Source organism: Salvia hispanica, chromosome 3 (genome assembly GCF_023119035.1).
Source record: "Salvia hispanica cultivar TCC Black 2014 chromosome 3, UniMelb_Shisp_WGS_1.0, whole genome shotgun sequence".
Classification (NCBI taxonomy): domain Eukaryota; kingdom Viridiplantae; phylum Streptophyta; class Magnoliopsida; order Lamiales; family Lamiaceae; genus Salvia; species Salvia hispanica.
This window is the reverse complement of record NC_062967.1, coordinates 23,813,057-23,828,522: the sequence shown is the minus strand read 5'-3', so window position 1 is coordinate 23,828,522 and position 15,466 is coordinate 23,813,057. Positions and strand designations below refer to the sequence as shown.

The 15,466-nt window shown below is 36.2% G+C and overlaps 3 protein-coding genes across 4 annotated transcripts; 2 read left to right on the top strand and 1 right to left on the bottom strand.

The window, feature by feature from the left end:
* Positions 1–527: 527 nt before the first annotated feature.
* Positions 528–2,973, top strand: LOC125215447 (G2/mitotic-specific cyclin-2-like). The gene is made up of 11 exons (XM_048116866.1): positions 528–695; positions 789–870; positions 966–1,022; positions 1,126–1,171; positions 1,266–1,406; positions 1,487–1,612; positions 1,754–1,843; positions 1,931–2,152; positions 2,231–2,329; positions 2,415–2,593; positions 2,679–2,973. Exons 1-11 carry the CDS (start codon positions 650–652, stop codon positions 2,812–2,814), a joined length of 1,224 nt encoding a protein of 407 aa, XP_047972823.1. The 5' UTR covers positions 528–649; the 3' UTR covers positions 2,815–2,973.
* Positions 2,974–4,677: 1,704 nt separating this feature from the next.
* On the top strand, positions 4,678–13,690 carry LOC125216504 (phosphoinositide phosphatase SAC6). Of its 2 annotated transcripts, XM_048118238.1 has the most exons (21): positions 4,678–4,870; positions 4,966–5,127; positions 5,230–5,313; positions 6,502–6,629; positions 6,711–6,802; positions 7,065–7,122; positions 7,289–7,345; positions 7,446–7,479; positions 7,574–7,654; positions 8,276–8,382; positions 8,770–8,856; positions 8,940–9,017; positions 9,607–9,677; positions 9,770–9,868; positions 10,645–10,744; positions 11,558–11,666; positions 11,788–11,860; positions 12,528–12,621; positions 12,759–12,851; positions 13,025–13,091; positions 13,347–13,690. In XM_048118238.1, exons 2-21 carry the CDS (start codon positions 4,980–4,982, stop codon positions 13,475–13,477), a joined length of 1,791 nt encoding a protein of 596 aa, XP_047974195.1. In that variant the 5' UTR covers positions 4,678–4,870; positions 4,966–4,979; the 3' UTR covers positions 13,478–13,690. The 2 variants fall into 2 exon arrangements, with proteins under 2 accessions (XP_047974195.1, XP_047974194.1); XM_048118237.1 differs by having other exon boundaries at positions 4,678–5,127.
* Positions 13,675–14,713, bottom strand: LOC125216505 (dehydrodolichyl diphosphate synthase 6-like). Its single transcript, XM_048118239.1, has 2 exons — positions 14,657–14,713; positions 13,675–14,590 (listed from the first exon to the last, which is right to left on the bottom strand). Exon 2 carries the CDS (start codon positions 14,574–14,576, stop codon positions 13,749–13,751), a length of 828 nt encoding a protein of 275 aa, XP_047974196.1. The 5' UTR covers positions 14,577–14,590; positions 14,657–14,713; the 3' UTR covers positions 13,675–13,748.
* Between the last annotated feature and the right edge of the window lie 753 nt (positions 14,714–15,466).

Below are 15,466 nucleotides of genomic sequence, written 5' to 3'. Positions count from 1 at the left end.
AGTAAAAGAAAGAAGGAAAAAATAGTAATTTATGTTATTGGATTATTGGATTCATCACTTAAAAGCGAAAGTTTCTACTTTTAGGTGTCTGGAAAAAAAAATATAATTCTATTTTTGGAAAACGGGCTGAGTTTAAAAAGAGAGCGTAGTTATACATGGTAATACACAAATTACTATAAAAATTAAAAATCAAATATAAGAACTAAAAAACAAGTACAATTAAATAGAAAAAGTAATAAGTATCAATTATTTGAGCATTAAATAAAACAATTAAATTATTAGCATTCATAACTTCTATATTTACTCAAATAATAGTAATAAATAATAATGGCATTAAAGAGTTAAAATTCATAAAAAGACAAAAATCGAAACAATAGATTTAGCGAATATTGATAGTGGTACAACTCATTTGACCGTTGGTGTATCAATATCCATTCTTCTTTCTACGGAAAGAATGAAATTAACTGAAGTAGCCGTTGCGTTTGAAAGGTATAAACTATAGCGCAAAAAAGGAAACAACGCCGCTCCGTTTCCGCTCCTCCATTCACTCGGAAACTACTTAATACTGTTTGCTTCACTTCTCTTAACAGACCTAACTGCTCTTTGATCCTTCATTTTCTTCGCATAATCCAACAAATATATTTGAAAAATGGTTATATCCAAAGAGAATAACGTAGGCCCCACAAATGTGCGAGGTAACTGTTTGATGAAACGCGTTGAAGTTGCTTGAAAGCTCCATCCTTTTTTTTTCCCCTGAGATTTTGATCATTTTTTTGTGAAAATGGAAGGTGGAGGACGCAATAGAAGAGCTCTAAGTGTGATCAATCATGATCTACATAGTTATGCTGCGAAAAAGCGAGGATTTGCAAAGTAAATTGTTAAATCTTTGGTTATAAGTTTAGATATTGTTCGAGAATTTGCTTCTTAGAGATATATTGATCAAATTTCTAATTCTGGAATCACAGAGTGGGAGGGGTTTGTAACAATGGAGCTGGATTTTCTGGACATAGGCCAACTGTTAGGTTAGATCAAACCTCTTTATTTCAAGATGCTTCCCTTTTTAGACGCATTTTTTTTATGGCTATAGATTTCAATTAGCTGATGTTGATTGCTTGATTTATTAAGGAACTCGGCTGCTGTGATGGCAGTGCAGCGGCATCCTAGTGTGGAGGTAAGTGAGACTCTTTCGAATTCGGAAGTTGTTGAACTCATTCAGCAAAGGATTTGTGATTAATCGGTTTTATGGTGAATTCGGTGTTGTATAGGAAGCGATTAAGTTGAAGACATCTGAGCATGAGTCCGCGGTATTGGAGGACATTGCTTTGACAGATGTTGAAGTTGATCATGAGCCAGTGCCAATGTCGTTGGAGCATTCGGAAATTGAAATGAGAGACAAGGATCAAATGGTGTGCATCACTTTCTACTTTCTCATCACTGTTTGGTTTTTTTGGAAATGATTGAGTGATTTAGAGGAGGCTCGTTGCAGGAGGAGGTTGAAATGGAGGACATATTTGAAGACACAAGTACAGACATCGATGCTTGCGATGCAAAGAATCCGCTTGGTGTTGTGGACTATGTTGAGGATCTATATGCTTATTACAAGAAAATGGAGGTAAGCTTGGAATGAATGATGTTTTAAGTTAGTCGTTTTTACAAGTATGAACTTCCTCATTCGATTGAGCAACGATTTATATGCTTAAGCTCGAGCTCAGCTTGAATCAAAATCATTTATACTAGCGTACGATTGGTGCAGGGTGCGAGCCATGTCTTGCCTGAATATATGTCACAACAACCGGACATAAATGAAAGAATGAGGGCCATCCTAATCGACTGGCTCATAGAGGTAGGTGGCAACACTTTGATTAAGGGCATACGCTTTGCTAGTCTAGTGGAGCTGAACTCATCATCACCGAATTTTGTTTACCAACAGGTGCACCACAAATTCGATCTGAGGAAAGAGACGTTGTTTCTAACAGTAAATCTGATTGATCGATTCTTAGCAAAGCAATCGGTGGTGAGAAAGGAGCTGCAGCTTATCGGTCTAGTAGCAATGCTCTTGGCTTGCAAATATGAGGAAGTTGCAGTTCCGGTTGTGGAGGACTTAGTTTTTATATCGGATAAGGCTTACGAGAGGAAAGAAGTGCTCAAAATGGTAGCTGTTTTTCAACTCGATCATCTCCTAATCTGTTTCAAGGCTAAAAAACACTAACATGATCACATCTGTTTCCAGGAGAAGTTGATGCTCAATACTCTGCAGTTCAACATGTCAACCCCGACTGCGTATGTTTTCATGTTGAGATTCCTCAAGGCGGCCAAGTCCGACAGCAAGGTGAGTTAGATACAACGGTAACTATCGCGATCAGATCACATTCACTTGACATGAAAATGGCTTGACATCCCTTGCTGTGTAACAGCTCGAGCTACTCTCATACTTCTTGATTGAACTTTGTCTGGTGGAATACGAGATGCTCAAGTATCCCCCGTCGTTCCTGGCTGCTGCAGCGATATACACGGCCCAGTGTTCGATCCATGGCGTCGCACAGTGGAGCAAGACATGCGAGTGGCACACTAGCTACTTAGAGGATCAACTACTGTGAGTCTTGATCCTACAAATCTGTTTTTTCTTAGGCGATGCTATTGTGAAATGCCTATTCACTTTTTTTTTTTACTTGGCGCAGGGAATGTTCGAGGATGATCGTGGGGTTCCACCAGAAGGCGGCTGCCGGGAAACTCACTGGAGTTCATAGAAAATACAATACGGCTAAGTTTGGATATGCGGCAAGATGCAAACCTGCAGATTTTCTTGTACAGTAGGCAAAATATGTAACAGAATAATGAGATAGTCCTTGCAACACAACGCGTTGCGTGGCTATTAAATTTGTTCATTAATCATTGACATGTAACTTTCTGATTTTGTACTTATTTTTATTAATAATTGTAATTATCTATTCTCTCATAGGAGAATGTATTTCATATTCCAGTTGTCGTATTATTTGAATGGGATATAATAGGATAGCAGAGCAATGTACCACCCGATGGGATATGAATAATAGCCTGTTACGTTAGTTCATTCTGAGAAAAGATATCAGAGCAATGTAACACCCGTGCATTGGATGCACCATTAATTTATTCGTAGTAAATATTTCAAAATTTAAGCAATATCGATATCGTATATATAAATAATATAAATAAATATGTATCCAATAATAATTTAATTTTGTAACATATTGATGATAAATCTAAATTAAATTAAAGCATGTATCCTTAAATTTTTTAATTATTTAACATCCATGCTAGCGCGCCGACAATGATGCTATTGTTTCCAAATATAGCAACTCCCTTAAACTATGACTAGTTCTATTCTTTTAACAAATACTCCTTCCGTCCCATTAAGAGTCACGCTTTTCCATTTCGGTCCGTCCCCAATTAAGAGTCACACTTCATTTTTACTATAAATAGTAAGTAGGTCACACATTCCACTAACCCAATTCACTCATATTTATTATAAAACCAATATAAAAAAATGGGTCCCACATTCCACTAACTTTTTCAACTAACTTTTCTTTACATTTCTTCAAACCCGTGTCCGGTCAAAGAGTGACTCCTAGAAAATTTGTCACTTATTTTCATTTTGTCCATTCTTAAAAATTTGTCATATTTCATTTTTACCTTTTTTTTGTAGTGACTCCACGTTACACTGACTTATTCTTATTCGTATTTTATTATAAAATTAATTACATTCCGGATCAAATGATGACAAATTATTAAGGATGGAGAGAACACTTATTTTTTTTAGGAATTTTTAGGAGATCGGTAATTATCATGATTATTCATACATGTAGTATTTATAACTGACAACTAACAAGTATACCTACATATAGACTATGAAAAAAGTAAATTGCATTAGAAGATAAATTTTGCTTAGGCAAAAGTTAAACCTACGTATATACACCTTAATTTCCATCGCAAAAAGTAGGTGAAAGTGATTGTTTAATTATCGTTATTAGATCGGTAATTATCATGATTATTCATACATGTAGTATGTATAACTGACAACTAACAAGTATACCTACATATAGACTATGAAAAAAGTAAATTGCATTAGAAGATAAATTTTGCTTAGGCAAAAGTTAAACCTACGTATATACACCTTAATTTCCATCGCAAAAAGTAGGTGAAAGTGATTGTTTAATTATCGTTATTAGATCGGTAATTATCATGATTATTCATACATGTAGTATTTATAACTGACAACTAACAAGTATACCTACATATAGACTATGAAAAAAGTAAATTGCATTAGAAGATAAATTTTGCTTAGGCAAAAGTTAAACCTACGTATATATGTTAAACCTACGTATATACACCTTAATTTTCATCGCAAAAAGTAGGTGAAAGTGATTGTTTAATTATCGTTATTAAATCTCACATCATTATTTGTTTTCGCCGCTGACACATTTAATTCCCAACTTAACTGAAAAACCACTCTCGAAATAAAAACTACTGCCCCAATTATTGGGTTCTTTTTGGTCAACGAAATCCGTTAATTTCACCTATTTCTTGTGCTCGTAACATTAAATTCTATAATCATTTTGAAATTAATTAGATACATACAAAATATTTTAACCTACTCTGGTACCTAATGAAAAAAAAGAAAAAGAAAAGAATAAGATAGAAAAAAGTGAAATATATTGCAGTAAGGGCAAGAACAGCAGCTACTTACACGGATTTTCAGTTAATTCCGTTTTGAATTTGTCCGCACATCTCCATTCCTTTCCTAATTTCCTTCATTTGACCAATCCCTCTCCCGATTTAGGTGCCTTAAATCAATCGCCTTTTGCTTCCGTTCCGATTCCTTTCACATTTTTCTGTAAGAATGTTTCTGTGATCTGTTCATCTTCGATTTACCCCTTCGGATCAAATCGAGTTGGATCGAATTCAGTGGATTTCGATTTTGATTTGCAGTCCTGATCTAAATCATGGCGGAGAAGGTAGATCCCGCGCAGAAGCTGTATACCACAATGCGCCTCTGGGAATTCCCCGATCAGTACTTGGTTGAGCCGACTGACGGATCCTCCGCATCGTTTCTCGCTATTAGCCGCCTTGATGGCTCCATGAATCTTATTGGTAATTTCATTCCTTAACATTTTTCTCTTCTTGATAATCTACTGTAGTTTTGTGGTATTGTGGAAATTGTCTTTTTTAATTTTCTCTCCTTTTGTGCTATAGATGAAATACCTCAATGCAACACGGTTCGAGTTCCTAAAATTCAGACCATCTATGGTGTGGTGGGTATGCTCAAGCTTTTGGCAGGCAAGTTTTTTAATTACCAGAAGATAATTAGCACTTATTCATGTTCTATCGTGTTTTGGTTAATAGTGAATAGTGACCACAAAAAGGTCTACTTGTTACCTAGGTGAGTAAATTTATTAGTATGATGATTATCATTGCACCATCAGAAGCATTAAAGAAACGAAGGATCATGTTTCAATTTCCCCTCATGATGGTCAAAGGAAGTTTTTCTTCTACTTGTGAATTCAAAAAAGTAGGAATCAACTTGTTGCTCACAAGTGCCTTTTGCGATTTTGCGTGTTTGCAATCATTTTGGAGAGTTTGAAACTTCTGATTTACATTTTCTATTCACCAAGTGGTTATTTCAACACTGTACTTTTGTTGGTGGAATAAAATTATAAACTTGATCCACTGATTACCATAGAAAGTTTCCTTCATACTACTGACTCTAGAAGGATATGGACTTGGGGTGAAAAATGTGGTCGAGGTTAGCAGTGACTGCTGGGATATTTCTGGATAGGGGTTGAGTTGGAGGCGAGTTCTTGAAAGTTGGATGAAATAATCTTAGACGTTGTAAATTGTGATGTATACTCTTTGTTTCAGTTAGGCCTCAGCGACCTTACCAGAAATTAGTTGGTATGGTTGCTCTTGTAGGTAGGTACCTTAAGGGTAGGGGCAGGGTTGTCTAAGAGCAACGCTACCTCCAAACTGAGAAGGATTTTGTAGGGGTTTCTAGGTGTAATTAGCAAAATTGGCCCCATTGCTGGTATCTGTCACTTCAGCTGCTATTACGGTCTTATTAATCAACGGAGTGCTCCAAAGTCCACTCTGCAACTGCTATTTCTACACAATAGTCCATGTGAGAGGTGACATAGCTCATGTGTGCACCTGAAGAGGATTCTGTCTCCACTTAGAAGTTCTTGTATGTACTGGGCTCTAACAAGTCATAAATTAATAATTGAAGAAACAAATACTGTAATAGTGAGAAATTCAATTGCCAGAAAGAGGACTTTCGGGAAAAAGATGGAGTGCAGCCTGTATGCACATTAGGCACAGTTTGGTTGCTCAATTTTACCTTTAGTTGACTCCCATTCTCTTGCTTGCAATATGTTTTCTCAAGTTGATGGTTGCCCTAATTATCTTTTTTATAGGTCCTTAGTTTCATCATTGTTTCTCCACAATATTGATTTTTCATATTGTTTACTTTAGGGTCATATTTATTAGTGATAACTGGACGTGAATGTGTTGGATCTTATCTTGGTCACTCCATTTTCAAAGTAACATCATTGAAGGTTTTTCCATGCGACCACTCGCTCAAGAATTTTCCAGAAGAACAGGTACTGGCAATGTCCACCATCTTACAATTAAAGTAAATTATTGTTTTCCAAGTCACTTTAATATATACCTCTGTTGAACAGAAAAAGATGGAGACCGAGTTTTCTCGCTTGCTAAAAGTTGCAGAGAGGACTCCAGGCCTATATTTCTCCTATGATGTGAATATGACCCTGAGGTGAAGTTTTTGCACATGTACCCAGTGATTTCTTATATTGTTTATTTGTTCCTGTAATTATTTTCTCTTGTTAGTGTGTTGTTTATGAGACTCGTTGGGAGAGCTTTGATATTGCCTATTAGTAACATGAAGTGCTTCCAAAAATATGACTTCACTTAAAAATTTTAAAATGAAATAGCACTTATATTTCTACTTTTTCCAAGTCCAGGATGTTTGGTACTTCAAACAATTGGTCTTATCAATACTTGTGATTTTCTGGCAGTGCTCAGCGGCTGAATGATTTGGGTGATGAGTCAAAATTGCTGCCTCTTTGGAGACAAGTGAGTTTCTGAATGATTAATGCTGAAACCTAAATCTTCCAAACTGTGTTTCTACCCATGTAGCAGCTTAATCTTCTTGCTGAGAGCAGTTTGGGGTTTGGGTTTTCTATATCTATGTTGACTGCAGTCCTCACACTAATTTACTGTGTGTACATTCTGTCTCCAGGCTGACCCTCGATTTCTTTGGAACAACTATATGCTGGAAGTTCTTATAGACAGCAAGGTCAAGTTTCTGGATAAATCATATGAGTACTTCAATTTTTTTTCTAGGAAGTTTTTCTTTTTATATTGTAGTAACTGAATCAGAAATCATCCTCATGCAGCTTGACCCATACCTACTCCCTGTCATTCAAGGCAGTATCCTTTCGAATGTCCTGATATTCTAGTAACTCATGCCCCATAATGTTAGAATAATAATTTTATAATAAGTGATGCCTTGACAAGTCATTAGGCTTTCAGAACATTCAAGCAGCCATTGGGAAGGAAATCCTTGATGTTGCACTAATTGCACGAAGATGCACGAGAAGAACAGGTAATCTGTTTATTTTAATCAGTATCTCACATTCTCACTACTTCCTCTCTGTCTCCATTTTCTATTTGTTTCTGTCTTCCAACATCTATTGCCCCAAGTTACTTGGATTTCTTTCTCAGAACCTGCACTTATGTTTATGAGACTTTGTGCAATTAATTTCTGATATTACATGAACCACTGGTCCGTCTAAACTTAATTTGAAGTGTTCAGGCAAAATGTGCTTGTGCATGTTGCTACTGAGATTTGGTCGGGAATATGACATGGTATTCTTGAAAGGCATCCATTGGGATCTCTCTGCCAAGTATTTTATTATAATACTATTTGGTTCTTGATTTTGGAATTCTGCCTTCTTATTCTGGCATCTTGCTCTTTTGTGATGTGGGATCTGGGAACTCATCAATTACAACTAACTTTGATAAAAGCCGCAAACTCTGAACCATTGATTTTGACAGAAATACTATAACACATAAACTTTCACTCTGTTGTACTTCTTCTTCCTCTTCCTTTTTTTCTTTAAAAAATACTCTGATCAAGGATTTATAATCTGTTCCAGTTAGAACCATTTCTATGATGCGGGAGAATTAATAATATCCTTTTGTCCCACTTGTACTTTGTTGTTAGGCACAAGAATGTGGAGAAGAGGAGCTGATTCGGATGGTTTTGTTGCAAATTTTGTGGAAACTGAACAAATCATACAAATTAATGGGCACACTGCGTCCTTTATCCAGGTAAAACTCTCATAGGGTTACGATAAGATTTATATGTGGTACTACATTTTTTGTATTGCAATGCCTTGAGAACTTCTTGCAGTAATGAAATGTTATAAATGGATGGATACCATCTAATTAGTTTAGGTTTGCACAATGTTGGTGCAAAACCACATTTATTTGTTTCTTTTGTAGATTGAATTCTAATTGCTTTTTGTTTACTTGCCTAGCACCACCAATATGGTCGCTATACTGCATACTGTTCACTTATAGATATAGATACTTACTTAAGGTGCTCATTAGGGTGTGAGAGTTTCAGTTATGCATGATATGTATCCAATCAAATGATTAATTGTTATTTTACAGTATCTTACTATTATGGCCTGATAAACTAATTTCCTATTTTAGGTGCGAGGGTCCATGCCATTTCTTTGGGATCAGATTGTTGATTTGACATATAAGCCAAATTTTGAAATCGTGAAACCTGAGGAAGCGGTAAGTCTTTTATTAATCTTCTTATAATGTTCTGGCCTAACATATCACATCTGGTTTGCTGATTCCTCTACACATTTGTGCAGCCTCGAGTGGCTGAAAGACATTTTTTGGATTTAAGAAAGAAATATGGAAATGTTCTTGCAGTTGATCTAGTGAACAAGGTACATAGAAACCATTTTGTTGCACAATGCAGACTTCCATCTTCATCATGGTTGCACTTTACCTGAATATTTCTCAACAATAATGTACCTGATTAGTCACCTATAGTTGTTAAAAGACAAAAATATATCTACTATAAAGATGTAATAAAAATTGATTTTACAATACTTTTTCTTTTTTGAAAAAAAATAGTGTCCTGAAAATGCTTTATATTTTAGAAAAAAAGGGTTCATAATCACCTGTGCTAGTTCGAAAAGGAGTTCTCATCATTTGAAGGGATCATAAGAACCAGAACATAGGTTGGAAAACCCTAGGACTGGTACACATATTGGAATTCTACTGCCAAGGTGAAACTGGTGTTAAAACAAATAAGTGGATGAGGGTGGCCATATGCCTATATGTAACATCTCTTTCAGCTAAACAATAGTAATGATTTTATTTTCCCTTTTACTGATATTCCATTCTAGATCCCCTTTCTTTGTTCGGAATGACAAAGTAACTCCTGCCATGTTATATGTTATGTTGTGTACAATCTATTTTCTTGTTGGTAAACTTGGTATTCACGCCCTATTTCTTTGAATATTTTAACAGCATGGAAATGAGGGACGCTTGTCTGAAAAGTTTTGCCAGGCAGTGGAACCTATTGTTAGTGATGATGTGAGGTAGATTCTGTTTCAATCTTATTATTTTGCAGCTATACATGACGATCACTTGGGTGTGAAATCACTATATCCTCACTTACAATATTTTTCAGATATCTGCACTTTGATTTTCACAAGATATGTGGGCATGTCCACTTTGAGCGCTTATCCATTCTTTACGAACAAATTGAGGATTTTCTCATTAAAAGCAGGTGCGGTTACTTTTTGGACGAACTTATGGTTTTCTTGCTCGAGTCTGTTTAGTTTCTTCAAAGAACTGCTTGCTTTACACATTTCATAGTTTGCATTGTCTATGAAACTATTCCGTATTTTCTGTTCCTGTTATGATAGTTGTGGTGAAATGAATTTGCTTTTAGCCTTAACTGTTCAAAGTTGATTCCTTCTCCCTCGAGAAGGGAAAATCATATTGACTGTTAAAACTTTGTTTACTGATCCATTTAACACAGAGAGCTCTTAGAAGATGAACAAAAGGTTTGTAGATTCCAGGCTTGTAGATGGTTAATCTCCAAAAAGCATTAATAATACTATGGAATGAGCATTAAAAGCATAAAGATATAGAACAAAATCTTGCTGTTCTCCACTTACCTTAACAGTGTTAAAATTTTGTGTCAACAGCTTGTAGTTATTCCAATTTTTTGTCTTTCAGTATTCTGCTTCTGAAGTTAAGTGAGCTGAAAATCAGCTTTACATGTTTGTGATAGAATGAGACTTTCCACAAAAAATTGGTATCTGTTAAAATTAAGGGAATTTTGTTCAGAAGCACCTAACAAAATTAAGGGAATTGCTTTTAAACTGCATTTGTCTTCGACTTTGGAATTGAAATTTCTTTAAATCCAGAAGAAAAACAAAAGTTTTGCAGTCATAATCGTTGGTGTCAAGCCAAATATTTGACTATGTAATTTGTAGCATTTACTCTGTGTGTGAGTTTTAGGGATTTCAGGTCCTTACTGCTTTGTTTGTACTATAGGTACTTTTTGTTAAATGAGAAGGGGGAAAAGGTTGAAACTCAAGGAGGAGTTGTGAGGACCAATTGCATAGACTGCTTGGACCGTACAAATGTAACTCAGGTACGTTTTGTTTTCTTAAACTTGAAAAGTTTCTTGTTCCCAAATTATTACTGAAACTAAATGATGTAGGATTAGTTAGCTTCTGTAAAGCTTTATTGTGTTTCCGTAAATTTATCAACACTTTATCATAGATAGATCTACGCCTTATCATTTCCAGTTATTTATCATCTTTGTAAGGATACAGATTGGTGAATGGTGATGTATTTCAAATTAAAGAATATGTGAATCTTGTAAAAGCATACTACATCTTTTTAAGGTTTTATGTCTAGTATTCTTTTAGTTTGAGAGATATTTCTTAAACCAGCTAAACTTAGAGCTTTGTTATATTTAACTTTTCCTAGAAAGAAAACTGATTTAAGTTTTCACAGAGACCAAAAGTTACAATGGTAGATGAAAATTTGAAATGATTGAGATGATTCCAAAGTTTTCAAGGCCTCAGTGGTTCTTTCTATGTCATCGCTACTTGTTTTGATGGATGGAGAATTCACTCTTGGGCTTGAGACAATTTCAACGAGTATCATCTTGTATGCAGTTATACTTTCAGAAAACTTACTGGGAACATGAGCTTTTAATACCTGTTTTACTGAAACAAACAGATGCAAGATGTGCTATTTATTAAGCACAAAATGTTAAGTTTGCTGGGGGAGCAATTTTCTCTTGATTTGAATGTAATGCATATTTGATTAAATGTAGCAATAGCAAATGTTATCATTCATCCCGCCCCAATGCCCCCACAAAATAAAACGTGTAATTATTTCTGGTTCTAGGGAAGCATTTCTCATTCAATTTTTCCTCTTCATCTTTTATTTGCAGAGCATGATAGCACGTAAAATGCTGGAATTCCAACTCCGGCGGCTTGGTATTTTTGAAGCTGAGGAGATTATCAGTTCACACCCCAATTTTGATAACAGCTTTAAAATTTGTAATGCACCAGTTTTAATCAACAATATTCTTAATTTGGGCTACATTCTAGCTAGTTGCTACAATCATTTATGGCCCATCATCCTTCTCAAACCTTTCCATCACTCTACTTTTGTTTCCAGTGTGGGCTAACCATGGGGATGAAGTAAGCATCCAGTATTCTGGTACTCCTGCTTTAAAGGGGGATTTTGTCAGGTATATATTTTTATCCCTTTGATAAAACTAGCACTGATTCCTGAGTGGTCCTCTGGAGAAAATAATTTGATGGTAAATAAAAGTTTCACTACAACAACACTATGGTATATTAATCTGTACCTTCTTATGTTCTTTAATCAGTTCCAGTTTCATACTTTAGTCTGCTTTGAGTGATTGTGGGCTTATGATTTTAGTGAATGTTAAAGTAGTTAATCTGTAAAAAGGTCCACATGTTTGAAGTATACCTGGGGAAATAAACTTCAGCAATTAGCTTTAAGTTTTTTCATATTTTCAAAGAGAGGATTCAAATAACTAAGGAGGGGAGAGAAAGATTTAGGGCTGATTTTCTTCAGCAATCTAAATATGAGCTTTAGTGTGAGATTGTTCTTCTTGTCAGGACACTATAAGCACATTGAAATGGACTTCCTCAATTCAAAATTTAAAATAACTCAAGTCATCCAGACTAGACTTTGTGAATAACCTCATAAGCACATTGATGTTACTGAAGCTTCTTAAGTTATCAGTATCCTAAATATGTATGCTTTTAAAATTTGTTTTTTTTATCATATTAAAAGTAATTTCCCCTTACTTTGGATGGAACAATATATGTTAACTGGGATAAATTCACAAGATTTTTGATTTTTTGATTTTTTTTGGTGAATAACAGATGTGGCCAGAGAACAATTCAAGGTATTCTGAATGATGGCAAAAATGCTCTCATGCGATATTATTTAAACAACTTCGCTGATGGTACAAAGCAGGTGTGCATGCTTTCCCTCCTCGTTTTAATTGGCTTGGAAAGTTGTTGAATAGATTAATGCTCAAATATACTCCCAGTTCTGGCTCATCTAGTTTAAGCATTTAGCTGTGTAATTTAAGCTTTGATTCTGTTTTGAAGGATGCTAGTGATTTAATACAAGGGCATTATATTGTTTCTCTTTCTCGAAGCATGACTCCTACAGCAAAGAAAGGCGGTATTGAGGCAGTGGCAGTAAGTAATCTATATTTACTAGCTTTCTCCCCATTAAATATGTAATTATTTATTTGAAAAGTCATTTTAATCGTGTAACCCTAATAATCTATTCAAATATAACTATGCTCATGTTATTTATGCTAACTAGTTGAATACGGGACTTATATTACAATTTTTTGCACGTCTTGCAGTCCTTTCCATTGGCTTTGGGAGTGATTCTGATTGGCTTCTTCTTCGCACTGTTGTCACTTAGACGAGGTACGAATGCCTTTCTTGTCAATGCTTTTGCTTCTAGTTTTGAACTCCATTTACAAATGTTAATATGTTTTTCTAGAGTATTACAAATCTAGCTTTTTACAATGTCACATGCTGAACTGTCGTTGCCACTTTATCAATGAACAGTTCTCGAAGTTAAATGCATTAGTCTAACTGCTTACTCATGTATAGTTTCTTATGCATCTCCTGATCCATATAGCATTGAGTACCACTAATTAGTATCTTGTTGTTTTGTAGCTCGACACGATCTATGGAGTTTATTATTTTCCTTCATGTGGGCAAGCATGAGTTTGGCTATAGCAGTATTTGTAAGGTCCAATGGCCGCACCTTCTGTAATCGCCCTCGTCTGCACCAACCTAGACGTTGATTCTGGGCTCCGAGGATTTTAGCTACATGCAGCAACTCTGTAGCTAGTCTGCTACTATTGTTAACTTATATTCTACTTGTATTCTTTCATTGTGAAACTCACATTTTATTTAGCTGATACATATACTTAACCCACTTATTTTCTCAATATACATATAATCAGCCACTTGTAAACCTCGGTTCCTCTATTGTAATCTATTTCGTTTGATGTTGATATCCTCTTAAATTCATAACTATGAAAGCTTTTAAATTTTAATGCAAATGAAAAATGCTTATTGCTGAGTAGAAAGATATAGATGGTTCCTCCTCTTGTGGAGGTAAGGCTGGACCCTTTGGAAGTTCAGCACCGCCCAGACGAGGTGGCGCAGCCCAACTTCCGGCCACAACGCCGCAGGCGAATACAGCAGCGAGTTGGAAGTCTGCCAGAGCATGAAGTTGCTGAGACGCGTCTCTCCTGAGGTGCGCAAAAGAATTTCTGGATCAGGCGCGACTGCCATGTACATATGCCTCTCGACATCTGCTAACTCGACTAGCTGCTGCTGGCTTCCATGATCAGCCTTGTCTCGGCAGCACTCCTGAGCAGCGTGCGTCATCTCATCCGTTGAAGTATAGGCGACGGCCACCACCAGAACGAGACTCTTGTTATGAGCCGTCACCCTCATGGCCTTCTCCGCAGCAATCCTCACAGACTCAGACAAGAGCTTCAGATTCCCCGCAAACACCACCCTCACTCCATACTGATTCAATATGCCCTCTTCCTTGATCAACCCTTCGATCTTCTCGAGCATCAGTTCCATCACCGTCTGCACCTCCTCGGGCCTCCTCTTGAAGTTCTCGATGCTAAACACGTAGACCGTTATGTACTTCACCCCGAGCTCATGGCAGCACCTCATAAGCCTCATCAGGGCCAGGAACCCCATCTTGTACCCCATCCTGTCGTCCATCTTCCACTTCCGGGCGTACCTCCGGTTCCCGTCTAGGATGAACGCCACGTGGTGTGGTATGGGCCCCACGGACAGGAAGCGGAACAGGAACCTCCTCATATAGCCCACCAAACTCCCCAACAACCGAACCACTACACTGCCGCTCTGCTTCTCCATATTTATACCTTAATCTTTCATAAAAGCCAGTTAGCATTTTTCACTAATTCGGAGCATAAACAGAAGCAATTCAAGATTACCTATTGTGGAAGAACTTTGCTGCATCAATTTAATCTAAGCTGAGAAAAAACCCTTTTGAATATCAAACTGCAACACAAATATTTTAGAGCAAGTCTTAATATTAGTAAATTAGTTGCATGGTAATTAGAATTGTAGCACATTCTTGGTGTGGGCCAAGAATTAGGGCCAAATGTGGGATGGAAACATAAATTTAGCTAGCTGTTCAAGTCACAAGTTTTGCATTTTCTCAAAATCAACAACTTATACATGTGTTAACACTTCAACACCAAAATATTATATACAATGAATAAGAGAAATTTCAGCTCCTTTTAGGTGTGTTCTGTTTATTAAGTATTAGTAGTACCACATTTCACTTCAACTTTCACATTTCTTGATTCCATATTTTTCTTATACATGGATAATCTTGTGAGATCTGTTGCATGTTTTTTATTGTTATCATAACAAAAGCTTAAAAGGGCCCTTGCTACATTCTAGAATGGAATCACAAAGTACATCATATCCACATTGTTACTTCCTTTGCCTTCGTGGGGATACAAAGTGGTGATGCAGTTGAATTAAAGGGTATTTGGATCTTGACAGATTTCTGAAGTTATAAATTCACTACATTTGCTGTGATTTGTCCTAGATTGTAGTTACCATCAATCAACTCTTTTGTTATACTACTATTTTCAGAGGATTTATGTATTTGTGCAGTCCTTTCCATTGGCTCTGTCATAAACATCTATTATTTCATTGATTATCATATCCCTTTCTTGCCAAGAATGATCAGTTGCTGCAAACTCTCTGGATTTACACTCGATACCAAGTGT

Coding starts and splice junctions, on each gene's coding strand:
- LOC125216504 (XM_048118238.1), top strand. CDS start 4,980: ATGGCGGAGAAGGTAGATCCCGCGCAGAAGCTGTATACCACAATGCGC. Junction 5,314..6,501: donor TATGCTCAAGCTTTTGGCAG/GCAAGTTTTTTA, acceptor TGTTTACTTTAG/GGTCATATTTATTAGTGATA. Junction 7,480..7,573: donor ACTCCCTGTCATTCAAGGCA/GTATCCTTTCGA, acceptor ACAAGTCATTAG/GCTTTCAGAACATTCAAGCA.
- LOC125216505 (XM_048118239.1), bottom strand. CDS start 14,576: ATGGAGAAGCAGAGCGGCAGTGTAGTGGTTCGGTTGTTGGGGAGTTTG.
- LOC125215447 (XM_048116866.1), top strand. CDS start 650: ATGGTTATATCCAAAGAGAATAACGTAGGCCCCACAAATGTGCGAG. Junction 2,153..2,230: donor GGAAAGAAGTGCTCAAAATG/GTAGCTGTTTTT, acceptor ATCTGTTTCCAG/GAGAAGTTGATGCTCAATAC. Junction 2,594..2,678: donor TACTTAGAGGATCAACTACT/GTGAGTCTTGAT, acceptor TACTTGGCGCAG/GGAATGTTCGAGGATGATCG.